Source organism: Microcaecilia unicolor, chromosome 3, assembly GCF_901765095.1.
Source record: "Microcaecilia unicolor chromosome 3, aMicUni1.1, whole genome shotgun sequence".
Taxonomy (NCBI): Eukaryota; Metazoa; Chordata; class Amphibia; order Gymnophiona; family Siphonopidae; genus Microcaecilia; species Microcaecilia unicolor.
The window spans coordinates 249822760-249849781 of NC_044033.1; the positions used below are offsets into that span (position 1 = coordinate 249822760).

Sequence of the window (27022 nt, forward strand, 5' to 3'; positions counted from 1 at the left end):
CAGCATCAAGTGTACTGTTTTGGGATCTTGCCAGGTACTTGTTTTTATGGTTTGTAGCCTGCCATACACAAGTGGAAAATGAGGAAATACGTTTGTCCTATGGGCTGATATCCCACTGTGCAGTGGCCTTGTTGGACATTGGGGTAGCATTTTCTTGCAAGCTGGCTTTGCCTCACCATGACCGGATCTGGGGAATTCTGGGCTGTTTGGCTTTCTGGGAATAAACCACCTCCTCTGCAGAACAGTGCATAGGGGGAGGGGGATGCAGATGGGACCAGCTGTTTGTAGAGGGTAGATAGGAAATCAAAAAATAAGGATAATTATTAGTTTGTGTTCAGTGTTGTTTTAGTGCCCCCTGCTCTGAGGCAGCAGGGACTCTGCAGAAGAGCTGGGTGGCTTCTAATATAGAGGAGACATTGCAAAACAGGTATTACAATTTCAGCATTTTTTTTTAATTATTTAAGATTGTGCTGAAAACTCCAGGGAGCGAAGCCTGTATTCCTCGCCTCTCTTCTTCCTATCTCCCACGTGAGGAGAGATTATTATTCACATCTGTTTATACGTCTCGTGAATATACATCTCCCTCATTCAGCTATTATCATTTGTACAGGACAGACACTACAATGAGTCTCTCTCTGTCCATAACCTTCACTATATCAGTGGTTAACAAAGTGGTGTGTGTTGGACAGGTACTTCACAGGTAGCAGACAGTCCCTAGATTGCCTAGTGTGTAGCAATCATTCTAGCAGCCCTGTCTTTTTTTGTTGTTGTTTTGGGGTTTTTTGTTTTTTTTTAGACTTACTTACATTGAGCCAAAGGAAACATCTGTTAGTGTTGTTGATATCTCGCTCTCTTTGTTTAGCTCCAAGGAAGCCTGCAGTAAGGGCAGAGAACAAAGAAGAGCATGCCTCATTAAAAACAGTCGATCCAAAATCCCCTGGGACAGAGGACAAGAGCAAGGTGGCACCAAGCAGCAGGTGTGTGCTCGCTCTGTGAGGAGCTGGCGGTGGCGAGTGAGTGCATGTGCCTTCATAGTTAAATCCCTTTGTGCTCTCGGCTAGTTACGAGGACACTTTATAGGGTGATTTTACCAGTGTTGTAGGTGAATGTTAACCTTCTCAGAGGTGCAAAAAGTACGCCTGGCTTTTCACTTCAAATATGTAAAGATAAATTTTCAGCTGTATGTGCAAATTATCTTTTTAAAATCTGAGTTTTTCCTCCAATGCGTCACATTCAGAAAGACCTTATTGGCAGCTTTCAGAGAGAAACAACCTGTGGGCTAATTTTCAAAAGGGAAGCTGGCCAAATGACACGTTTACATGCACATCACAAAACTCTACTGGAGAAGGTTGTGTGCTAACCAATTGCTGTACAAAATCCAGATCATGTGGTGGTGTCCTTGTTTAAGCCTTCTACCTCAGTACAGAGGGTTAATAGTCAAAACGACTTGAGGGAAGAACCATTTTTCTCCTCCCATGGACCATTGCTGGTCTGCTGTTAATCTGTAATTTTTTGGTTTTACATTATTCAACGATAAAGTTTTTCCAGTAGAATCACAATCAAAAGTTCTGGGTGTAGTACTTTATTCCTCTTTATCTTACAGTCCTTATATGAATTGACTATGGTGTAAGACTTTCTAAATTGCAGCAGCTACATAGATCTTTTTTTAATCAGCAGGTTTTTGCATTGATGGTTCAAATGTTGATTATGCCTCAGATTACTGTAACGTTCTTTTCTTGGGTTTATGTTCAAAATATACAAAAAAATTATAACTTATTGAGAATACGGTAGTGAGTAATTTTTTAAACTTAGTAAATACAGTAGTTTGTAAATTGCATTGGCTTCCCATCAACGAAAGAATTATATTTGCTGCTTGTTTTTTTTTTTCCAGAATTTGTACGGTCTTAAATTTGATTTACTGGTTAATATGGTTTCTGTACCTTTATTCTGGTTATCATCTAAATTGCAAAAAAACATTCTTAAGTCCTCCCTTTATTAAGAGTGTGTAATTTTTTTTTTTTAACGGCTAATACCATATTTTTAGTTAGTGGTATCATTATGGAATATCTTTTATTAGAATGAATGGATACAAATTACATTATGTGTAGAAGGAAGTTAAAGATATATCTATTCCCTGAGGATTACTCTGATGGATAATCATGATTTCAATGTATGTTTTATTTTAGTGTTTTATAGTGATGTATTGTTACATTATATATTCTATGTCAGCTTTTTGGCTTAGATTTTTGTAAACTGCACTGAACCCTGTGAAGGGGCATTCAGCAGTCAAGAAGAATAAAATTCATACTCATATCCTTGTAAGCAGACCAGCAAAAAGGTTTGGTGCTGGTAACTGTCTTCACTAATCTGATAGTAATAATCTATGTCTTTTGGCATGATTTAATAGTCTATGCTTACTGTTAACCTTCTATTGTTAGTCAATGCTGTTTATTGCTTGTAAGCCACATTGAACCCAAGCCAGCTTGTGATAATGTGGGGTATAGATATCAAAAACTGTGTCCCATAAAGAAAACAAATAATTGATGTGCAGGAGGGTAGAGCTAGTGACGGATGCTAATCAGACTGAAGATTTCGTGGATGCGCATAAGTGTCTGTGTGTGTGCTTAAGTATAAGTACCCAGTTTCAACTTACATATATTTTTGGGGAGGGATTTTGTAAGTAGTCATGACAGTGTTGCTTTACCAGTCACTGATATCCACCTTTCTGTATATTTGCTGCTCTTGCATTGCCTTCAGTATCTCTGAGATTGACAAGCTAGAAGCAACCCAGGACCCCGTGGAGTACAACCCCTCCAAGAGCCATTATCATCCCCTAAAGGATGCCTGTTGGAGCCGTGGTCAGAAGTGAGTGCCTTGAGGGAAGGGTGTGTCTTTCAGGACAGTGTGAAGGCTCAGTGGGGGGGGGGGGGGGGTCTGTATGCCACAGAACTACCATTTACCAAGATGACCACACAGTGATTGGAGGAGGGAAAGAGCCCTTGGGCATGTCCTAATGGCTGTGCACACAGTCAGGGAGGTGGGGGACTATAGGATACAGCCCTCCAAATACTATAAAAATAATAATCTGCCTTCCTGCTGCTCTGCTTCTTTACTATAACGTTCTCTGTATCCATTTTACTAAAATAAACGACTAAGTGAAATTTAATGAATGCTAAGCAGAGAAAACAGCTGGTGGCCCTCTGTCACTGTCTCCCATTCTAACATACGTGCAATTTTTTTTCCCATCCTGCCCCTGATCTCTATTCAGGCTTCCCTTGATACAAAAGGAGTCGAAGGAACCTGTTCTCACAATCTGTTTTTCTGTCATACATAAGAGTGACCATACTGGGTCTAGCCCAGTATCCTATTTTCCAAACACGTGGTCAAGTAAGGTCACAAGTACCTGGCAGAAACCCAGTTCATTGAGCAAGCTAGTGATTTCTTCAGTGCACAGGATGCCTGAGTTGTGTATAGAAATGAGTGGTATTTTCCCTTTCTCTTTAACCTTTCTATCTCTCCTTCTTTCTAGGGTTCCCTACCTTGCAGTAGCCCGCACCTTTGAGAGAATTGAAGAGGAGTCGGCCAGGTACATAGCTTTGAATTGGTACCTTTTAAGATAAATTATCAGCTCTACTGTGGGCAGTGAGTGTCATAAATACAGTTCTCCTTTGTGGCTAATGATTGTTGAGGGCGATCAATTCTCTGTCATAAATTAACTTAAAAAATAGGCTAGCTATTTTCAGTAGGGAGTTTTAAAAATCTGTATTTCCGTTACGTAGCTTCCCACTATTCCAGAACTTGTGGGATAGTTGTGTCCATCAGCCAGTAGGTACAGGTAGAAAATACTGAGGAGCTGGACTGGGTGCCAAGAGAGATGTCAGTTCAGTTTTCAGTTCTCTGTCTTCATGTCGGGTTCTCAAGGCAAAACCGGAATTTGTGAGCCCTTGGACCAGGCAAGACCACCCTGGAACCGGATACAAGGAAGAGCAGGACTGGAACTCCAGACTGGAGTAGCAACTGAGGCGGGCAACCTAGAACAGGCAGAACAGGAACAGCTTCACCTACGCTTGACCACCGTTCCTCTGGAGTTGAGCCCCTGAGTGCAGGTGGCCGGCAGGACAGGGCAGGAACTGAAGGCCCCCCTCTGGGTCTAGGATACATGAGGGAGGCTTGGCTAGGCACTAGACTAGGACTGAAGGCTGCCACTGGGCAAGAACACAAGACAGACTAAGCAGACAGGGTAAACACAAAGGCTAGGCGGAAGCAGGGGCTCGGATATACATACAAGCTTGGCAGAAGCAGAGGTTAGGAGGTACATACAAGCTTGGCAGAAGCAGAGGTTAGGAGGTACATACAAGCTTGGCTGAAGCGAGTTCAGGATATGCAGACAAGCTTGGCTTGGCAGAAGCAGGGTTCAGGATAAGCACACAAGCTGGGCAGAAGCAGGGTTCAGGATAAGCACACAAGCTGGGCAGAAACATGGGACAGGATATACACATAAGCTGGGCAGAAGCAGGATTCAGGATATGCACACAAGCTGGGCAAAGCAGGGCTCAGGCTATACACACAAGCTGGGCAGAAGCACAGGGTTCAGGATATACGTACAAGCTAGGTAGAAGCAGGACTCAGGACAAAGACATAATAAGCTGGTCAGAAGCAGGATTCAGGATTTACATACAAGCTAGGCAGAAGCACACAGAGAGTATCCGGGTTCAGGCAATAGTCAGCGATAGGCAGCAGGCAGAGAATATCCGGGTTCAAGCAGTAGTCAGAGACAGGCAGCAAGCGGAGAATATCCGGGTTCAGGCAGTAGTCAGAGACAGGCAGCAGGCAGAGAAGAAACCAGGAACTAGCAGAGGTCAGGGCAAAGGCGGAAGCTCCAGTAGCTAAAAGACAGACTGAGAGCACAGCAATGGCTGAAGCTTCAGTAGCTAACAACCACAGACAGGGAACAAACAAAGGCTTGAAGCTCAATAGCTCCAAACACTGAGTAAAGCACCAGAAGGGACTAGCAGTCCACAGACACAACAAACAGAAGGGCAAGAGCCCAAAGCAAGGCTATGTAGCAGCGCAACAGTACTGACTATCCTGATGACCTTTTGGCAATGCAAAGGCCCTGAATGCCAGTACAGCAATTCCTTATGAAGGCTCTCACTGATGATGTCACCTACAGCAGGACAGAAGCAGGGAACACACCAAAGAGAGGCTTGAAACATAAGAAGTGAGCACACAGGAAGGACAGACAGGAGTCATCTTGGAAGCTGGAACAGAACAGGCGGAAGCCATCTTAGATGCTGGCCAGGCAGGAGCCATCTTGGAAGCTGGCCAGGCAGGAGCCATCCCGGAAGCTGCACTTCAGGGAATCAGGTGAGCAAAAGAGGAGTCACGACCACGGACGTGACACTTCAGCACGTGGATGGACACACTTTTCAGCCTTTGGTTCTCAGTGCTTTGCTCCTGGTCCAGTTGGTCAACTGGGGTCCCCAGTTGAGTTTTGTGCAGGTGGCGTGAGTCTGCAGAGTTGTATCTGGAGGTCTTGATACCTGTCTCTGGTGCCCTGTAAATTTACTTCTTCCCTCCCTTCACCTCTCCCCTGTTTCCTGTGGAGGTCTTCTTTTCCAGCACAACAGACTTAAAAAAGAAAATAGCAAAGAGGTTTGCTGGAGAGTATTGGGGTGGGGGGAGCAGTCAGTAGTGGAAAGTCCGACTCGGAACCACTTGTAGGGCTGCAAGTTCTACTTGATGCAGGGGGTGGATCCTGACTCACCATTTGGGACACATTTATGCTGCACTTGTGACAGTTGGGGTGAATGGCGACTCCCGTGGAGGCAGTTAAGCGGTGTTCCTGCTGTGGGACCTACCAACTAGCATTGGGGTGTTGCGGTGCCAGAGAGCTGGGAATCCCACAGGATGTGGAGGAAACAGTGGCAGACCACTACACTTGACCATTGATACATCTTCAGGACCACATATCTAACTGTAAGTAACTCATTCATACCAACCAAACCCGCTCAACACTACCACAGAGCAACAAACCCACCCCAGTCCATACAAACACCACCTTCTGCACAAGGACCAACACCACAACCATCATACCCGATCAACTAACAACCCAAAGGGAAATATCACCAAAATGAACACCACCAAATTACTCCTAATAATCTACTCACTATCCCTAATTCACCACACACTAACTACCCCCATCACAGACACCAACAACATACCCACAATACACAAGCTTAACAGAATACCCAAATACAATACACCTCACCAGAACAACAACAACCAAAACAAAGGAAGAATTACCACACGCGGACAAACTCATTACAAAGGAAAGAAAGGACACAACAAATCCACACTACAGGAGAATAGACAACAAAAATTAACACAACCACGAACCCAACTGACACCTACCAAACAATTCAAATGGGATGCATAAACACTAGATCAGTAGTCAAAAAAACAACTATAATAAACAGACTGGATCACAACAGACAACCTTGATCTACTATTCATCAACGAAACCTGGATCCACGATCCTAAGGACCCCATAATTCTAGAACTTTGCCCCCCCAGGCTACAAAATTACTCACTGGACAAGAAAAGAAAAAAGAGGAGGAGGCATAGCAATAATCTATAGATCCCACTTCACTGTAACAGCCGAGTCTATAACACCAAAACTTGAAATCGCCTCAGAATCCACTGTACCACCCTGCTTGACCATCTAAACGTCCTGTTTTATAGACCACCAGGTAACTGGCAAGAATGCCAACCACACTTCATCGATTTCATATCGAATACCTGTGTTTCCAACTCCAATCTACTTATAATAGGGGACATAAACCTACATCTAGAAGACTCTAACGCAACCAATACACGTGAATGCAAGGACTTCCTCCAACTATGGGACCTCAACTGGCCTAATATGCAAGCAACCCATGTTAAAGGACACACACTCGACCTCATCATACACAAACTGTCCTCAGATTTAAACCTAATACTAACAGATACAAAATGGATAGACATACCATGGTCAGACCACCACAAATTAAACTTAGCCCTACATAGGCGAAAAAAAGGCTCACACCACAAGCAAGAACGCACAACTTACACCACGAGAGGCCAAATTGACCCTGTAACATTCTGGCAACGGATCTACAAGAACGAATGGACAGCTCAAACAGACTCCAAACACTACCTCCTAAACTGGGACAACAGATGCAGGAGCATAATAGCCAAAATTGCACCATTACAAACGAACCTCACGAAGACACGTCTCGATACCATGGTTTAACGAAGAACTGAAAAAACTAAAAACACAAGTTAGGAGACTCGAACAAGCATGGAAAAAAATGAAAGATGAATACACACTTAATGCATTGAAACAAATGCAAAGAAAATATAAATACACAATAAGACAAACCAAAAGGTCATACTACAAAACCAAAATGGGGCCAAAGACACACACAAACGTTTCCAACTTGTGAACAAACTATTAGACACCACATCGGTTACAACAACCAATACAGACACCCCATCAGCAGACAACCTTGCTAAATACTTCAATGAAAAAATCATAAAATTACGACTCACACTATCACTTAATACCACCGACCACGAAAAATTCATTGTGTGGACCCACTCCCCGATGAATACCCAGCAGACAGAATCTGGACAAACTTCGATCTATTAACCGATGAAACCATCGCCCAAGCAATCAACAGATTCGCCAAATCCCACTGCAACCTGGACATAAGTCCTAATAACCTAATAAAATCTGCCCCTCAACGCTTCATAACAGACCTCACGTCACATCTAAATTACATGTTACAACAGGGATTCTTCTCTAAGGATAAAGAAAATATATTACTCACCCCAATACCTAAAGACTCAAAGAAAAAAGCAAATGACATTACCAACTACCGCCCAGTAGCATCCATCCCACTGACAGTCAAACTAATGGAAAGTATGGTAACCAAGCAACTTACCAACTGCTTAAATAAATTCTCAATACTACACAAATCACAATCAGGATTTCAATCCAACCACAGCACCGAAATAGTACTAATCAATCACTCTCCTAACCAAATTCAAACAAATAATTGCAACTGGCAATAGTGTACTTCTCCTACAATTCGACATGTCCAGTGTGTTTGACATGGTCAGCCGCAAAATACTAGAATACTTTGGTTTTGGAGGAAATGTACTTAGATGGATCAATGGCTTCCTAACTGCAAGAACATACCAAGTGATATCAAATTCGAATACATCATCACCATGGAAACCTGAATGCGGAGTACCCCAAGGATCACCGCTCTCACCGACCCTCTTTAACCTAATGATGACAGCCAAATCGCTATCCAATCAAGGCCTCAATCCTTATATCTATGCGGACGATGTCACGATCTACATCCCGTTCAAACGTAATCTAACAGAAATCACAGCTGAAATCAATCACAGCCTTCAAATAATGAATTCATGGGCGGATGCATTCCAACTAAAGCTCAACACACGAAAACACAATGTCTAATCCTCTCTTCACAATATAACACGAACAAATCCACCACTATAAACACCCCAAACTACACCCTTCCTATCTTGGACAGTCTGAAAATTCTTGACCGAAATCTCACACTAGAAAGCCATGCAAAAAATACAACAAAATGTTCCACTCAATGTGGAAACTCAAAAGAGTAAAACCTTTCTTCCCAAGGGAAATATTCCACAGCCTAGTACAATCAATAGTGCTAAGCCACCTAGACTTTTGCAATGCCATCTTCGCCGGATGCGAAGAAAAAAATCATTAAGAAACTGCCCAAAACACAGCAGCCAGACTCATATTTGGAAATACGAAAGCGCCAAACCCCTAAGAGAAAAACTACACTGGCTCCCACTAAAAGAAGGTATTGCGTTCAAAGTCCGCACCCTGGTCCACAAAATTGTTTACGGTGAAGCCCTGATCTACATGTTAGACCTCCTAGATCTACCAACCAGGAACACAAAAAGGTCAGCACGCACATTCTTGAATCTCCATTACCCCAGTTGCAAAGGACTCAAATATAAATCAGCTTATGCATCAAGCTTCTCCTACATAAGCACGCAACTATGGAACGCACTACCAAGGGTCATAAAAACAATACATGACTGAACAACCTTCCAAAAATTAGTGAAAACCAACTTGTTCGAAAAGGCATACCACAGTTATCCATCCTAAATACTAAACAATGAAACTCTAATAAAACTAAACAAAGCCGAACTCCCTACACCTGACTACCTCATTTACTCGAACATGCGTTGCGCGTTATGCACTACCACTCCATTTCCCATGCCGGAAATGAACTTTCTGTATTTGACTGTCGTAACTCACTTTACTCTATCTTCTGTGAACTTTAATGCAATACCACTTTGCAATCTACTCTATCATTCATGAATTTTACTGCAATACCACTTTGTATTTTTCAGTTCCGGAAATGGTGATTGCCATTACGGCATAATGTAAGCCACATTGAGCCTGCAAATAGGTGGGAAAATGTGGGATACAAATGCAACAAATAAATAAACATCCTCAGATTTGTCACAGCAGCTGAATATGCTGAGGTCTTCTGGTTCTCTGGCAGGGCTGGTGCGCATTTTGATGCAGGAGAGCACTTGAACGGGCATCATTTTGTCGAGGCCGACTGGCAGTGAGGAGCAGCCAATGTCTGATCATGTACAGAGCACAGCCTCCATTTTACAGCTTCAGGGCCTGAAAGAGCATTCGGCTACATCAGGATCTTCGTTTTCTCTGGACTTTTTATTGCTCTTACACTAGATCTATTTACTGAAGCAGGGACAGTCGAAGCTGCAGCAAAGTGCTTCAGTTTCTCACTCTGCTGCCCCTTGGCTCCTAAGAGATCTTGTTTAGACCTCCAGAAATGGGCAGATGAGGCCATCTATGCTTCTTCCTCCTTATCTGATGTGGTCTTGGTCTATTCAGATGAGCTATTGTTGAAGGAGACGTTAAAGAAGGGAGAGCTCCCTTCTGAAGAAGTGGATGATCTGAAAGTGCTCTTATTTTTGAGGCACTGGCAGTGCCTTGCATTAAGGAGCCTTCGGTGTCAGGAGTTCTATCTTCGTCGATCATGAAGAGGCTTAGAGTGCCTTCTAAGGCTTTCCCAATGCATCCAGGCATTCAGGTCATGATTACAGCAGAATGAGTCTCGGCAGACGTGGGGCTGAGAGTGGGAAGAACAATGGCTCACCTCTACCATTAGTTCTGGAGGAGAAAGATAAATTGCAGCTTCTCAAGGTGGACTCCCTGGTTATGGCAGTGACTAAGAAGACCACCTTTGCCAGTGGAAGGGGGCATTGCCCTAAAAGTCGTACACGATAGGAAACTAGAAGGATTGTTGAAAGCTTTGAAGTGCCCTCTTTGGGCCTTCAAGCAACAGTATGCAGCTCGTTTGTGGCAAGAGCATTCCCGAAGTGGCATCAGCAATTGGCAACACAAGATGGACACCGTAATGCCGATCTGGAAGTAGGGTTGGTCTGCTTGATTGATGCTATTGATGACATGTTACAGGTTATGGTCCGAAGTATGTCTTTCGCTGGCAGGGCACGCTGGCAATTCTAGTTGTGGCATTGGGCAACAGATGCAGCATCAAAGTCACATCAATTAAACTGCCCTTTTGGGGCAAGTGACTATTTATTTGTTACATTTGTATCCCACATTTTCCCACCTATTTGCAGGCTCAATGTGGCTTACATACTACCGTAATCTTAGTGAAAGAACTGGGGGAAACTAAACCACAGCGCTTGCTGGAGGATAAGCTGAAAGCCACTGGTTGTCTGTCTTTAGGGGGCTCTCAATTTTGAGACAGCAGACGGTACCAGCCTGATAGTCAGCAATATGGACAGTTCTGCTTTCAGGCACGCTAATCTTCCTTTCATGCAGACAGGAAGTTCTCTTCTCAGCTAGTGCCCAGTGTCTCCAGGGCTTCACAATGATGCGAAGCTAGTCCACTCTTCTCATCCACCAATGGGAGGACATCTTTGAGAGTTTCGGGAAGAGTGGGCCAAAATCATTTCAAACCAGTGGGTTCTGGATATCCTTACAGGTTACATATTGGAGTTCTCCCGCCTGGTCGCTTCTCTCTTTTTGCAGTCTCCTTGTCAAAAGGGAACTGAAGCAGGTACAGGCCACTGCAGATTCCTTGCTGGTGCTTTAGGTCATTGTTCCAGTTTCCTAGGCCGAACAAGGATGAGGCAGATACTCTGTCTACTTCATTGACCCAAAGCAGGAAGGCATCTTTTGTCCAGTCTTAGATCTCTAAAGTCTAAACCGCTGCCTCTTGAGTGTCCCACTTTCACATGGTGACACTAAGAGCAATCATAGCCTTGGTTCCATTGGGAGAATTTCTCACCGCTCTTGCTCTCTCAAGGTGGTGTACTTGCATATACCCATATGGCTGCTGCATCAGAGGTTTCTATGTTTTGTGGTGCTGGGCCATTGCTTCCAGTTCAGGTCTTGCCCTTGGTTTCACCACAGTTCCAAGAACATTTACCAAGGTTATGGTGGTGGTGGCGTCGCCGTCCTTCCTTCAGTGCCAGGGAATCGGAGTTCATCTGTATTTCGATGACTGGCTCCTTTGTGCATTGTCCTATTTGTCAGATGCTGCCACACTGTCCAAAGTTGTCTATTTTCTGCAGTCGTTGGCTAGGGCAATCAATTTTGACACGGCATGGAAAAGGAGCGCAGTATGTTGAAGCTGGTTCAACAGATTCTTCTCAGTCAAGGCAGGTCCAGGGTCTGGGACTACGTCCAGGTTCTGGATTCAGTGACTTCATCGATGGAAGTGGTGCCATGGGCAAGGATTCATATGCGGCCATTACAGGAATCTCTTCTCGGCCGCTGGTCTCTGGTGTCAGAAGTGCAGCCTTCATCTTCTTTGGATGCTGGTTTCCAGAAGGAGTATGCAGTGGTGGTTGTCCAGGATTTTGACCGTCTGAGATCCTTTTCCAATAACACAATGGAAGATGGTGACAACGGACACCGGCAAGTTCAGTTGGGGAGCTCACTACAAGTGGAGGAGTAGCCTAGTGGTTAGGGTGGTGGACTCTGGTCCTGGGGAACTGAGTTCGATTCCCACTTCAGGCACAGGCAGCTCTTTGTGACTCTGGGCAAGTCACTTAACCCTCCATTGCCCCAGGTACAAATAAGTACCTGTATATGTAAGCCGCATTGAGCCTGCCATGAGTGGGAAAGTGCGGGGTACAAATGTAACAAAAATAAAAATAAAGTTCTGTCTAGCACAGAGCACCTGGACAGAACAGGAATCTCATTGGTCGATAAATTGCTTGGTCTTCAGGGCACTGCAGAATGCCTTATGTGACTTCACTCCCTTTCTGGTGGAGGCCCTGGTCTTAAGTCTTTCCCAACAATGCAATGTCTTCGGCTTATATCAACAAGCAAGGCAGGACCTGCAGTCATCTGTTGGCGGTGGAGAATGCCTCTCTCATTGAGTTGGGTGAAGAAAAATCTCTGCTTGTCGGCAGCTCACATTGCAGCGTCCTTGAATTTGGAAGTGGACTTTCTCAGCAGACACTCTTGGACCCAGAAGAATAGGAACTATCCAGCCAGGGTATTCAGCTGATAGAGGACTGATGGGGTTCTCCGTTTCTGGACTTGGGCACGTTGGCATTCCTTTTCGTCGAAATCAAGTTTTTCAGCTGTTGGAAAGAGCCATTCTCAGTGGGGATCAATGCTGTTGCTGGAGATGCATCTACTGTATGTCTTCCCTCCTTAGCCTATGGTAGGTCATAAATACATAAGTATTGCCATAATGGGACAGGCCGAAGGTCCATCAAGCCCAGCATCCTGTTTCCACATGTCGAAAAGGATCGCATTGCACCGGGATCTAATAATTCTCATAGCTCTGGATTGGCCTCAGAGCCATGGTACATGAACCTGATTCAGCTGCTGGACGGGGGTCTTCTCTGTCTTCCGCAGGTACAAGGCCTGAAGCAAGGTCCAGTTCTCTTGGAGGATACTTGCTCCTTTGGTCTTATGGCTTGGCCATTGAAAGGTTTTGTTTGAGACAAAAATGTTATTCTGATTCAGTCATTGCTACTTAGCTTCAGGCTCAGAAACACTCTACATCCATGTTGTTTCCAAAGGTGTGGAGGACATTCGAGGGCTGGTGTACTGAGCACAGACTTTCTCCCTTCTCTGCTCAGATCGCGTACATCCTAGCATTTCTCCAGGCTGGTCTTCAGAAACGATTGGCATTTGGTTTCTCTAAAAGTTCAGTTTGTGGCATTGGCCTGTTTCAGAGGCCGACTACAGAGGACATCTTTTGCAGCTCGCCCAGAAATTGTTTGATTCTTGTGGGGAGCTGCCTACCTGTGGCCTCCCTTTTATACGTTGTGTCCAGAGTGGAACCTTAATTTAGTCCTTCGGGAAGGCCTCCTTGAAAGATCCTACGCTAAAGATGACATTCTTTCTGGTTGTTGTGTCAGCACTTCTGGAGATTCAGACGCTCTCTTGTTGGGATCCCTTTCTTCGCTTTTCGGAGGTGGGGTCTCCCTGCACACGGTTCTTTTCCGAAAATGGTATCAGCATTTCATTTCAACCAATCTGTGGACTTGGGTCCCAGAGACAAGTGTTGGGATAGCAGGTTTTTCAGGCACAAACTTCTTGGTCCCGAGATGAATGATAATCCCATGCTTGTCATCTGGTCACATGTTATGTGTCTCGTCGGTCATTGAGGCATTATTCTGTGCACCTGGAAGTTGATACACATGATTTATATGGTTGACTAGGATCAAATGTGGGACTGCTTACCGTATAACTATTGTCTGGACAACTTAATGTTGAGCGAAAAGCTTTATATGTTGGGGAGAAGGGGTCAGGGAAGCATTAGGGAACGGGAGAAGGGGACAGGCAAACATTAGGGAACATGGAGAGAAGGGGACAGACAAGCATTAGGGAATGTTGAGAACAGGGTCAAATTTATCTAGATTAACACCGAATATTGGTGCTTTCATATTTTTGTGTTTGGTAGGACCACTTAAATAATTTTCTTAATCTAAATGGAAATCGTTTAGGACTGCATACCCAGCATTCTGACCATAAATAGATAAGGTGTCCGAAAACATAGTTAAAGATACAGACATCTCTAAGCAGTGGCCACCCCCACTGAGCATTGACCACTTGCTTGTTAACTCGAACAAATTTGTTTGCTCTCACAAAACAACCCCAAACCTTTTCTGCTGGCCTTTAAAGGAAGTTGCATTTTCTCCATGGACAAGCAGGATGATATGAGCCACACATACAGTTACATCATCTTGACGGCTACAGACTGGGCTCTGTCTCCCAAATAATAGAAAAAATTAGAGAAAACTCTCTGGGCATGTATGAATGCTCCCTCCCCAGCAACTGATGCCCTGCCTCCTCAGTTTAGTTTATCCTCTCAGTAAGGCAGGATGGCTTGTCTTATGAGTTGTGTGCTTTGTTTGCTTTCGCTTTACTTGACATAGAATCTTAGAATAGGATGACAGAAGAGGGTTGTATGTCCCATTCAGTCTGCCATATGCCCTTGTGGTTCAGTATCGTAGACGTTGATATCGGATTTTCCTTCAGTATGTCTTCTCACATTCCAATCTGTGCATCTTCGTTGCATCCCAGGCTGAAGAACATTGAGACCCTAAGCAACTTCCTTCGTTCGGTGATTGCCATTTCCCCAGATGACCTCCTGCCCTGCATATACCTCTGCCTGAACCAGTTGGGCCCTGCCTTTGAGGGACTGGAGCTGGGCATTGGGGAGACTATTATCATGAAAGCTGTTGCCCAGGCTACAGGTAATGTGGAAAGGGGATTGGGAACTATTAGTAATAGACAGTAAATCTGTAAATTAAAAAAAAAAGTCTTGTGTATTTTACAGACTTAAGGGAAATGGGACTTGATATACCCCCTTTCTGTGGTTTTTGTAACTACATTCAAAGTGGTTTACATAGTAGATACAGGTGCTTATTTGTACCTGGGGCAATGGAGGGATAAGTGACTTGCCCAGTGGGAATTGAACCCAGTTCCCCAGGATAAAAGTAGTCAGCTGCACTAACCACTAGTCTACTCCTCCACATTGGCATCCTTGATAACTTGCACCTTGATCATTTTTATTAAAAGCCTTGAAAACTACGAACGACCACCTAAACTTCCGTAAAACACTAAAAACTAACCGGTTTAAAAAGGCATACCCTACCGATCCAACATAAATAAATGCCTGATCTCTGCAACACAACAAAACTAAAGAACGTAATGGACTTAACACAACTCTTCCGTTGTACGATTCCCTAGTGTGGCTGTGCCATATGAACTTTATCTTACCACAGCATCAGTTTGTATTTGTTTACACCGGAGTCTGTAACGCCTCTCTGGTACTATGTAAGCCACATTGAGCCTACAAATAGGTGGGAAAATGTGGGATATAAATGTAACAAATAAAATTAATATTGGCTCGACGCTAAGATTCCCATGCCTCTTCTTTTTATTTTTTGAGATTGTTCCCTGAGCCAAAAGCCCATAAGTGAATACCTATCTCCTTGCCTTTTCGCCCTTGCAGGCCGTCAGCTGGACAAGATAAAGGTGGAAGCACAGGAAAAGGGGGACCTGGGCCTGGTTGCAGAAAGCAGCCGTAGCACTCAGCGCACCATGTTTGCGCCACCGAAACTGACCGTTGTCAGTGTCTTTGGCAGGCTGAAGGAAATAGCCAGGATGACAGGTAGCACGGTGAGTTTTCAGAGGTGGGGGAGGGGGGCCCTTCCATCAAATACAGCACTGGTCATCTTCCTGAACTTTGGCAGGTGTTAGAAAAAACAACCCATGTTCCTTAGCATCCCTCCGGACCGGCCCAGGATTGGACTGATGGGTTGTGCACGCCTACCAGCAGGTTGGAGACTGAGAAAAAAAACTCTGACTCTAGCGAGCCAATAGGAACCCTGGTCATGTGACCCTAGCCTCAGTATTTTCTCAGTCTCCCAGCAGGTAGGAGTGAGCCCATTAGTCTCTCTATATTGTCTTTCAGCTTTTTCTTTATTGTTGGCTTTAGTCTGCCTTTATTCTGTGCCACAGGAATTCTTTGAGGCTTGTTAGGTGTTCTTTTCAGTTTGGTTGACTTTCAGCCTCCGGGGTGAAAACTCGGGTGTCCCGGGTCCCTCCCCCCTTGTTCCTCCCCACCTCCCTTATTATTTAATTCAATTTCAAAGGGAAGGGTTGCCCTTTGATTAGCAAGGGGATTTTACCTTTGGGAGAGGCAGCCAGATGTAAAAAGAAGCTAAATTTGTTTTACTGCCACGGACCTCTTCAGTCCCCTTTGATTAAACGAGCAGGCAGCTCTGTTACTGTCAAGTGTGTGTGGTGTGGCTGATTAGCGTTTCCACAGCAGGGGAACATAAAGAGCACAGATTTCTTTGCCTGGTCTGGCTCCCATCACTGTTTGTTTTCGGGGGATTTGTGTGGTTAATTTGAGCGCTATTAAAAAAAAAAAAAAAAAAGTACAGTTTCGGCGCGAATTGGGTACGCGCGCGCACGCATCAGCGATGTCGGAAAAACTTAAGCGCTGCTCCGTTTGTCAGCGTCGGGGTGTTTCATCTTCAGGCGCTTGTAAGTATTGTACAGCGCTAGCGGGAGCGTCGGGTCCGGTTTTGCCGGCAGCGGTTCAGTCAGCTGGTTCGGTCTCTTCACCGGTGCGCTCTGATCCCGTGGTTGCTGAAGGGTCAGGCGCGCCCCCGGACTCCGGAACGCCGGTTTTGGCGCGAACGGCGGCCATTTTGAATTCGTCCTCCCCTTCTCCCTCGCAGCCTGCAGGGCTTTCGGTACCTCCGTTGGATGTTTTTTCTGCAGGAGCACTGATGCAGGCTGGGCCTACTCAGGCAGGGGGATTTCCTCCTGAGTTTATGCTCCAGATGTATCAGGCTTTTTTGCTGCAGAAGGGGGATTCTTCAGCTGAGCCAGGGCCTTTGAGTATGGCTGCTCCCCCTCCCTCTAAGAGATCTAGGGAGGGAGATTGGCGGGAGCATTTGGAGTCAGTTCATGATCAGGAAATGCCCTTCTTAGAAGAAGAAGATCTGGCGGAACATATCTGGGAGGAATCTTCTTCTCCAGATCCTGAGGCTAGTTCTTTTGCTCAAGGAGAAGATCCTTCTGTAGCCAGAGTTTTCCATAAGGATGATTTGCAGGAGCTAATTTCTATGGTGTCTTCTACTTTGAACTTTGAAGACTTACAGCCAGCTTCGGAAGTCCGTAAGGTCGATTTCTTGATTAAAGGCTCTAGGTCTGCTTCCAAGACTTTTCCTATGCACCAGGATATTTGGGATGTTATTAAAGCGCAATGGGAGTCCCCAGATGCGGTTTTCCGGCAGTCCAGATCTATGTCTCGTCTCTATCCGGTTCCTGAAGCGGATAAGTCTTTGCTTAAGGTGCCGGTCGTGGATGCCGTGGTGTCGGCGGTGAATAAGCGGAATACAGTCCCCGTAGATGGCGGAACAGCTCTTCGGGATGTTCAGGACAGACGTCTGGATTCTCTGCTCAAGAATAATTTTGATGTTTCTTCCTTGGCAGTACAGGCTGCCATTTGTGGGTCCTTAGTGGCTAGGGCCTGTTTGAGGTGGGCAGAGAGAGTTCTGGACAGGACTTCGGATGATCTTCAAGCTATTGATCTAGAGGTGGCTAGGACTGAAACGGGAGCGGCGTTTCTGGCAGATGCCTTATATGATTTGTTGCGAGCATCTTTTAAGTCTTTGGCTTTGGGAGTCGCTGCTCGCCGATCGCTGTGGTTGAAAGGTTGGTCGGCGGATGCGGCCTCCAAATCCAAATTGAGCAAGTTTCCATTTAAAGGTTCCTTTTTGTTTGGGGAAGAATTGGATAAGTTGGTTAATTCCTTAGGAGATGCTAAAGTTCCTCGATTGCCGCAAGATAGACCCTGCCTGTCCGGTCGAGGTTCCTTCTCTGGTAGAGGTTCAGGTAGAGGTTTACGTAGATTTCAGACTGGTCGGGGTTTTCAACCTCACAAATCTCGGTTCTACAATAGGACACAGTCCTTTCGGGGTACTCGCAGAGGAGCGAGTTTCTCCTCTCCAGGTTTTAGATCACAGACCCGTCCTTCCCAATGAAGGGGCGAGGGCCTCTCCTCTGGTGCCTGTCGGAGCTCGTCTTTCTCAGTTCTATCAGAGATGGGCCCACATAACTTCAGATCAGTGGGTCTTGGAAGTTATACGAGACGGTTATGCCTTAGAGTTCGCAAGGCCTATTGCAGACGCCTTTCTGGAGTCTCCCTGTCGTTCTCCTCTCAAAGTGAGGGCGGTTCGGGAGACTCTACAGAGGCTGTTAGATCTTCACGCTATCTGTCCAGTCCCTCCTTCCGAGTACAGGCAAGGCCGGTATTCCATTTATTTTGTAGTTCCCAAGAAGGAAGACTCTTTTCGCCCTATATTGGACCTCAAGCCGGTCAATCGCGCTCTCAGAGTCACAAGTTTTCAGATGGAGACCCTGCGATCAGTCATAGTCGCAGTGCGCCAGGGAGAGTATTTGACAGCCTTGGATCTCACAGAGGCTTAATTGCATATTCCCATTCGTCCGGCTCACCACAAGTTCTTGCGCTTTGCAATTCTAGGGCAGCATTACCAGTTTCGCGCTCTGCCCTTCGGTCTGGCGACGGCTCCCCGCACTTTCACCAAAGTTATGGTCGTGGTGGCTGCGGCCCTCAGGAAGGAAGGGATTCTTGTTCATCCATATCTAGACGACTGGTTAATCAGAGCAAAGTCTTATCAAGAGAGTTGTCGTGTCACAGAACGAGTGATGCAGTTCTTGCAGTCTCTAGGTTGGGTAGTAAATGTGTCAAAGAGTCGGTTGGTTCCTTCTCAATCTCTGGAGTATTTGGGCGTCACGTTCGACACGACACAAGGCCGAGTGTTTCTACCGCAGGCCAGGATTCTAAAACTCCAGTCTCAGATTCGGGCTTTTCTTCAACAGCAGCGTCCGTGTGCTCGAGATTATCTTCAGATTCTCGGATCCATGGCAGCCACCATAGAAGTAGTACCCTGGGCCAGACTCCATATGAGGCCTCTTCAGTGGTCTCTTCTATCGCGTTGGTCCGCTCAGAGGGAGTCACTATGGAGGCGTCTGCCTCTCCGCAACAGAGAGCGCAGCTCGCTGTTTTGGTGGCTGCGGATGAAGAATCTCACAGTAGGCATGCCTTTGGAATCTCCTTGCTGGATACCGTTAACAACAGATGCCAGTCTCCGAGGCTGGGGAGCGCATTGCCTGGGACAGTGGGCCCAGGGTCTTTGGTCTCAAATGGAAGCAGTTCAATCAATCAATTTGTTGGAGACCAGAGCGATCCGGTTGGCCCTGCAGCACTTCAGGGCTCTACTAATAAGCAAAGCGGTCAGAGTTCTTTCGGACAATGCCTCGGCAGTGGCCTATGTCAACCGTCAGGGGGGAACGAAATGTCGTCTCTTGTGTCGGGAGGCGGAGAGTCTCCTCGCCTGGGCGGAGATTCACCTCTCGGCCATTTCAGCATCGCATGTGGCCGGAGTGGAAAACGTTCAAGCCGACTTTCTCAGTCGCCACACTCTCGATCCCGGGGAGTGGTCTCTCAGCGATCAGGCGTTTCGGTTGATAGTGGAGCGCTGGGGCACTCCAGTTCTAGATCTGTTTGCATCCAATCTCAACACGAAAGTCCCTCGTTTCTTCAGTCGTCGAAAGGATGTAAGAGCGGCAGGGGTAGACGCTCTCTTGCAACAGTGGCCCTCCGACCTTCTTTACGCGTTCCCTCCGTGGCCGCTAATAGGCCGTCTCCTACAGATGATCGAGGATCACGGAAGACCGGTAATTTTGGTAGCACCGGATTGGCCGTGGCGTCCTTGGTACGCGGATCTACAGCGTCTATTGGTGGCGCCTCCTCTTCGGCTACCAGTTCACAGGACTTTGCTGGTTCAAGGGCCAGTTCCACATCCAGATCCGGGTCGATTTTGTCTTACGGCTTGGCTCTTGAACGAGCCCGTTTAGCTAAACGGGGTTTTTCAGGACCGGTGATTTCCACCATGCTTAGGTCTCGTCGGCGTTCCACTTCGCTAAACTATATTCGTACTTGGAGAATTTTTGAGGCCTGGTGTGCAGAGGCTGACATCCTTCCGTTTCGAGCATCTGTGCCTCAGATGTTGGATTTTCTACAGCGAGGGTTGGATAAAGGGCTGTCTCTTTCTTCTCTTAAGGTGCAAGCGGCAGCTCTTTCCTGCTTTAGAGGTCGGATTCGGGGTAAATCTTTCTCCAGTCTTCCAGAGGTGGCTCGTTTTTTAAAGGGAGTCAGCCTTCTTCGTCCTCCGGTAAGATCAGTCTTTCCATCTTGGGATCTTAATCTGGTTCTTTCGACTCTCACGAAACCACCTTTTGAGCCTTTGCAAGCATGTTCTTTGAAGGATCTGACGCTTAAGACAGTGTTTTTGGTGGCTATTGCATCGGCTCGGAGAGTCTCAGAGTTGCAAGCTTTTTCATGCAGATCTCCTTTTCTGCAGTTTTCCAAGGAGCGTGTGGTTATTCGTCCGGTTCCCTCCTTTTTGCCTAAAGTGGTATCCCGTTTTCATCTGTCCCAGTCATTGTTTCTTCCTGTTCTGGGATCGGCCTCAGGGACGCAGGAACAGCGACAGTTACATACTCTGGATGTTAAAAGAGTGCTTAAGCGGTATCTCGCAGTTACTGAAGATTTTCGACGCACGGACCGTCTTTTTCTACTGTTGGCCGGTCACCGTAAGGGGTTGGCGGCTTCTAAGCCCAAATTGTCTAGGTGGATCAAGGAGATGATAGGGTCAGCCTACCTTTTGGCAGGTAAAGCTGTCCCGAACTCTGTTAAAGCTCATTCAACTAGAGGGCAAGCTGCGTCCTGGGCCGAGTGTTCATTGGTTCCACCAGCGGAGATTTGTAAGGCAGCGACTTGGTCCTCTCTCCATTCGTTTTCTAAGCATTACAGGCTTGATGTGCAGTGTCGGCAGGAGGCGATTTTTGCGTCGCGAGTGATTTCAGCGGGTCTGCTGGGGTCCCTCCCGTAAGACTACTGCTTTGTTACGTCCCATCAGTCCAATCCTGGGCCGGTCCGGAGGGATGCTAAGGAAGGAGAAATTAGACCTTACCTGCTAATTTGCTTTCCTTTAATCCCTCCGGACCGGCCCAGGCCCCTCCCGTGTTCTATATTTCTGTCTAAGTTTCTATGTTCAATTGTTGGTTGCAGAGCTGTTTTGTTTGCAAGTTAAAAAAAAAAAAAAAAAAAAAAAAAAAAGATGATGCATTTTCTATGCAGGCCATACCGCTGCTCTGGTTAGAGTACGTGGTGAGCCACAATGATTGGGCCATACCGATGCTCTGGTTAGGGTATTCGGTGAGCCGCTGTGATAAGGCCATACCGATTCTCTGGTTAAGGTTTTCGGTGAGCCATTGTGATAAGGCCATACCGCTGCTCTGGTTAGGGTACTCGGTGAGCCATTATAATAAGGCCATACCGTTTCTCTGGGAAGAGTTGTCGGTGAGCCTTTGTTAGAGCACGTACTTACTAGTGCTCTCTGGCTGCTTGAATTCCTTGAGGCACAGACTGTTTGTTCTTTCTGCTTTGTTATGAAAATACTGAGGCTAGGGTCACATGACCAGGGCTCCTATTGGCTCGCTAGAGTCAGAGTTTTTTTCTCAGTCTCCAACCTGCTGGTAGGCGTGCACAACCCATCAGTCCAATCCTGGGCCGGTCCGGAGGGATTAAAGGAAAGCAAATTAGCAGGTAAGGTCAAATTTCTCCTTGAGATTGCAGAAGGTGCCTTGAGATTAGGTACTTCGTTCCCTCCAGGGAATGGATTAAGTGTCCATAGGATGAGGAAGGTGGGGTTGGAGGGTAGCCATTAGAGACATACCTATCCTTCCTTTCTACTACATCAGACTGGGGCAAAGAAAATTGAGACTTGCTTTCCTTCCCGTCCTGAGGGGGTGTCACACTGTTAAGGCAGTTAATCTCTGTGCATGCATGTGGTATGGTACCTATGCCCTGAGTAACACTTCTGTGGTAATTGTCTTTCAATATCTTCTCTTGCAGTCTATGAACAAAAAAATTGATATCATTAAAGCCATGTTTGTTGCCTGCAGGAATTCTGAGGCCCGTTACATCATCCGGTCAGTGTCTTGCTTCATTAGTTTCTATCCCACCCCTCCCCTCTTTGTGAAGGTTCTTATCCTCTGCCTCCTGTGTTGCAGGTCTCTTGAAGGGAAGCTGCGCATCGGGCTAGCAGAACAATCTGTCCTATCTGCCATCGCACAGGCAGTTTCTCTGACACCACCCGGGCAAGGTGAGTGTGCTCTTGCCTTCACTTTTGAAACTAGGTCCCTTGTTGGTTGGCCCTCCCTACACAGTAATTTATATGGAGTTGTAGATATCAAAAGATAAGATTTTCTTTTTTTCATAAATTTGCCAAGTTGGGATATACCCATAATAGTCCAAACCTTTAGATAATAATGTTTTTCATAACCCCAGATATGTGAAATGTCTCCTTCCTTCTCTCCAGACTAGTCCAGATGAGTTGGTATATGCTTTCCTACCAGTAGATGGAGACTGACACCTACTGGGATGTGTGAATTACCCTTTAAAGGTCCTGTGCAGCTCTGAACCAGCCAGTATTTCTCAGTCTCCAGCAGAAGATAGGTGAGTTCTGTGCAGCCCATTAGCTGCTTTAGAGATAATCCTTGTTCAGGTGCACTGACCTTAGCCCCCAGTGAAAAAAAATAAATGAGACAACTTTATAGAAACATGGGGGGGGACACACAGTATTTGGTGTTCTGAATTTGGGCCCTTTGACTGTGGGCACTGTTTAGCTTCTGCCACTGGCCCAGGAGTATACATTTTGAAGCTTTGGGTCCCTCCCCTCTTCTCTCCTCTATTTGGAGTTGTACCTTGGCCATCTCCCTTGATTCGGCTCAGGAGGGGTTCTTTGAGTGCCCTCTTAGAGAAGAACAAAACAACTGTTAGCAGCATTAAGAAAAAAAACAAAAGCAAAAACTGTAAGCCCAGCTCCTGGCGCTGTGAGAGGAGAGGCTGCCTGTTGGTGTGGTGGGAGGCACTGAACAGTCAGGTACCCCTTGAAAGTCCCACCGACATCCTTCTCAGCTCTGTCTGAGAGAGAATGGCGTTGTGCGACCTGTGGCACTTTGTCAAGCGGTTGCACTTTCCAGCAGCCTTTGCTGCATATATGTGGAGTCAGAGCAAGGGTACTTAGGATCTTTGAGGCCTTCTGGCTGTAGGAGTAAGTCAGCATGGGAGCATGGGTGGCTCTGGAGCAGCCAACCGTGATGGGAGAGTCTGGCCCAAGGAATACAAGTAGAGACCCGGTGATGGGGGATGTTCACCATTTTGGATGTAATTATGTAAGCACTATGCTTGTCGAGGGACCCCCAACCCCCTTGTGCTCATTCTGCAGCGCTCCCTCTACAAGCAGGTCTTCCTTTCCTCTGAATTTGTGCTGCTTTTTCATCGGGCATTTTACTTAAAAGTTTACTGGGGCCAGTGCAGGGGGGGATGCCTCCAATGCCTGGGAGGTGAAGGGGCCGAGGAACAAACTCCATTGGCTAGGAAAGGTGATCCACTTCTGGCTGGAGTGTGGAAGCTGGCAAGGCCGTTCCAATGCATGACATCTCACAGAGATGGTTGATGCTGACACCAGTCAGAGGATCAGCAGAGCTGTGGCTAGGTTGTACTTGTTTCCGTTATTGGACCAGGAGAGGTTCCGTGTGTTGGTCGTGGTGGTTAAGACTACGATTCCTGTAGAAGGAGGATCAGTGCCCAGGGCCCTATAGGACAGCAAGATGGAAGCTCTTTTGGAAAGATCCTTTTGGGGTATCTGGCCTTGCAGGCAGCCATTTGTGATAGTTGGTTAGGACCTCTTTTTCAGTGGGCTGATCATTTGCCATTTAATCCTAGTGCTGATTTGCAGAGGTGTCCAAGGAGGTGATGAACCTGAAAATTTGTACTGCCGCTTTAAGTACTACATATGATCAGGTTTGGCCTTCTGCAAAGAATTTCATACTACTGGTTGCAGAGTAGAGCTGCCACGGTTCACAGGTTGAACTGCAGATATGTGCGTCTTAAACAACCAGCCCTTGAAGGATACTTAAGTATTTGGAGAAGCTGGTTAAGGCCCCTAGGCTCATGGAAGATAAGTCTCACCAGAAGTTGTTTCAGAGAAGCTATATGGTACTGTCATGCCTATTGTTCAGATCATGTCACTCCTCTGTTAAAACAACACCACTGGTTACCCGTTGACCAGTGTATAATCTTTATGATAGGAACCTTTTCCTTTTAAGGCACTTTGTTTTGGTCTTCCGGATTACCTAGCATGCTGTACCATCCTTTACTCACCTGCTTGCACTCTTTGCTCTCTCAGTGACCATCATCTTGTCTTTGGCCCCAAAACTGCCCACTATGAATTTACTAGGCACAGTGCTTTCTATCTATCACCACATATATGGAACAGTCTCCCACTTCCCCTTCGTAGTGGCCTTCCTTTAAAACTTTCAAGGCCAACCTGAAGGCCTGGCTTTTTAGACAGGCTTTTTGGAGGATCAGACTGATCAGATGGCATGAGCATTAACCAGATGGAGACCTTCTTTTACTGTCCTCGTTGCTTGTCTATCTGAACTATATGGTGTGAATGTTAACCTTCACTATTTTTAATTGGAGTTCCTTTCCTGTTTCAATTATTTTTATTTTAGCCTATACACCAAGTGATCTAGCAAACCAAAATGAACTATAAACTACTGCCTGGGTAGAGAGAGCAGCACCCAGTGGACTAGGTTCTAGAATAGAGGCTGGTCCTTTCAGGGTGGTAGGCAGGGAGGGTGCAAGTGGGATCAAGGAGCTGCAGGTGCCTCTCTGAGGTGTTGGGACCCATTTATTTATTTAGATTTTGCTCACACCTTTTTCAGTAGTAGCTCAAGGTGAGTTACATTCAGGTACACTGGATATTTCTGTGTCCCAGGAGGGCTCACAATCTAAGTTTGTACCTGAGGCAATGGAAGGTTAAGTGATTTGCCCAAGATCACAAGGCGCAGCAGTGGGATTTGAAGTGGCCACCTTTTGATTGCAAGACCGGTGCTCTAACCACTAGGCCACTCCTCCACTCCATTCTCTGGTTGTGCCCGTTGGGGGATGTGTACAACTCTTTTTTTTTTTTTTTTTTACAAGTGATGGACCCAGATACTATGCCCTCATTTTATCATCCACTGGCAGATGCATTCCTAGAGTCCCACTTCCAGTTACCACAAAAGGCACTCAGGACTGGTTGATGGAGTTAGATGCTGTAGTTCTGTTGCCGTGCAAAGAGATTTTTTGGCAGGTAGTAGATTTATTTTACGGTCCCCAAGAAGTCCCATCTTAGTTCTCAGAAAGATCAACAGTGCCTTAGGAATAATGTCTCTTTCCTTACGGAGGCGTTATTGATGGTCGTAGCAGTTCATTAAGGGCAGTTCTTTAGGTCTGTCAAAGGCTTATCTACGCATTCCTATTCAGACCATCGCAATTCTTGCGCTTTGCAGTTCTGGGTCCGGTTGATGGTTCAGCTAAGTCTAAGGCATCCTTCGGGATGTCGGGTCTTTCTGCGGCTGTGTGTTTACCACCCTACTTATGGACTGCTTTGCTACATCCCACAAGTCTGTTTATTTGTCTGCTGCTGATGACAAGGAAGGAAAAAAATTCTTACCTGATAATTTTTCTTTCCTTTAGTCACAACAGATGAATCCAGAGTCCTAGCCTTTCACAAGGTTGACACTATCAGTTCATTCTGCTTACATTTCTTGCTGTGGTTGCCTGTATATAGTTCTGCTATTTGACAGGTTTATGCCTCATTTCTGTAATGAGGGAGAAATGTTTGCCGCCTTAATCCTTCTGCTTTATGAGAAATACTGACTGGCCAGGGAGCATACTGCCCTATGTGGCATAGTTCAATTGTAGCTTCACCTGCTGGTAGATGGTCATAACACACAAGTGTCTGGATTTGTCTGCTGTGAGTAAAGGAAATAAAATGATCAGGTAAGACAATTTTTTTTTTCTTTTGATCCAATCAGTGGGCCTCACCTTTTTGCACTCCTTGTTTGTCAGAGTTCCCTCCAGAGGTGGTGGATGCTGGGAAGGGCAGGTCTCCTGACTCCCGCAAGGCCTGGATAGAAGAGCAAGCACTGATTCTTAAACAGACATTCTGGTGAGTCTTCTTTCCACAGCATCCTGCTGCAGGATGGAGCTGTGCTCAATTAGGGAGACATTCACAATGTGTCCAATCGGTTCTTTCTGAAAATGGACTGTACTTGGGTGAGACTAGTGGGAACAGCTGTAGGGGCCACATTAGAAGTTTGAGACACTAAATCAGGCACAAAGCCTGCATGTTGCTTTTTTTTGGAGTAGTTATGAGATTGTGCCTCTGTTGTAATGTTTTTGCCCATGGTTTTGGGACTGCAGTTACAAGAAAGTGAGGAAGAAACCTCAGGCCTTTTGGCTTTTGGGATCCTAGCCCCAAAACGTGACTGGCTGTAGCCACAGTGGATTTGTAGGTTGGTGTGTTTGCATTTTGGATATCCTGAAAACCTGACTTGTTGTAGGATCCCGAGGACAGGTTTGGGAAGCCTGGTCTTATGGCAAAAGTTAATGATCAAATAACCTAAGTAGTTTTTTTTGTACAGTATTCGCTGTGGAATTATTTTTTATTTTCATGCAGATTTGCCAAAAATTATTACATCAGTTGAATTGCATCCTTTCATAATAGATTTGTATTGAGCTCATCTGTAGAGAGAGAAATATTCATTTCTAATGACTTTCTTTCAGTGAGCTACCAAACTATAACACCATCATCCCTGTCTTACTGCAGCATGGGATTGAAAACCTATCTCGGCATTGTCACCTTACACCAGGTAATATTTCCGTGTATCCACCTCTCCCCCCTTTATTAGTTTCATGCTTTCCTACAGCACCTC

The 27022-nt window shown here is 45.9% G+C and overlaps 1 protein-coding gene across 3 annotated transcripts in view; it reads left to right on the forward strand.

Moving 5' to 3' along the window:
• LIG1 (DNA ligase 1) overlaps positions 1-27022 on the forward strand; it is an 88743-nt gene that overhangs the window by 27838 nt on the left and 33883 nt on the right. For all 3 annotated transcript variants that reach the window (XM_030197689.1, XM_030197687.1, XM_030197688.1), the window contains 9 exons: positions 863-977; positions 2758-2865; positions 3530-3586; positions 14666-14838; positions 15600-15766; positions 22107-22183; positions 22265-22356; positions 26157-26256; positions 26874-26959. In XM_030197689.1, the coding sequence (XP_030053549.1) occupies positions 863-977; positions 2758-2865; positions 3530-3586; positions 14666-14838; positions 15600-15766; positions 22107-22183; positions 22265-22356; positions 26157-26256; positions 26874-26959 (975 nt within the window). The remainder of the gene's footprint in view (positions 1-862; positions 978-2757; positions 2866-3529; positions 3587-14665; positions 14839-15599; positions 15767-22106; positions 22184-22264; positions 22357-26156; positions 26257-26873; positions 26960-27022) is intronic.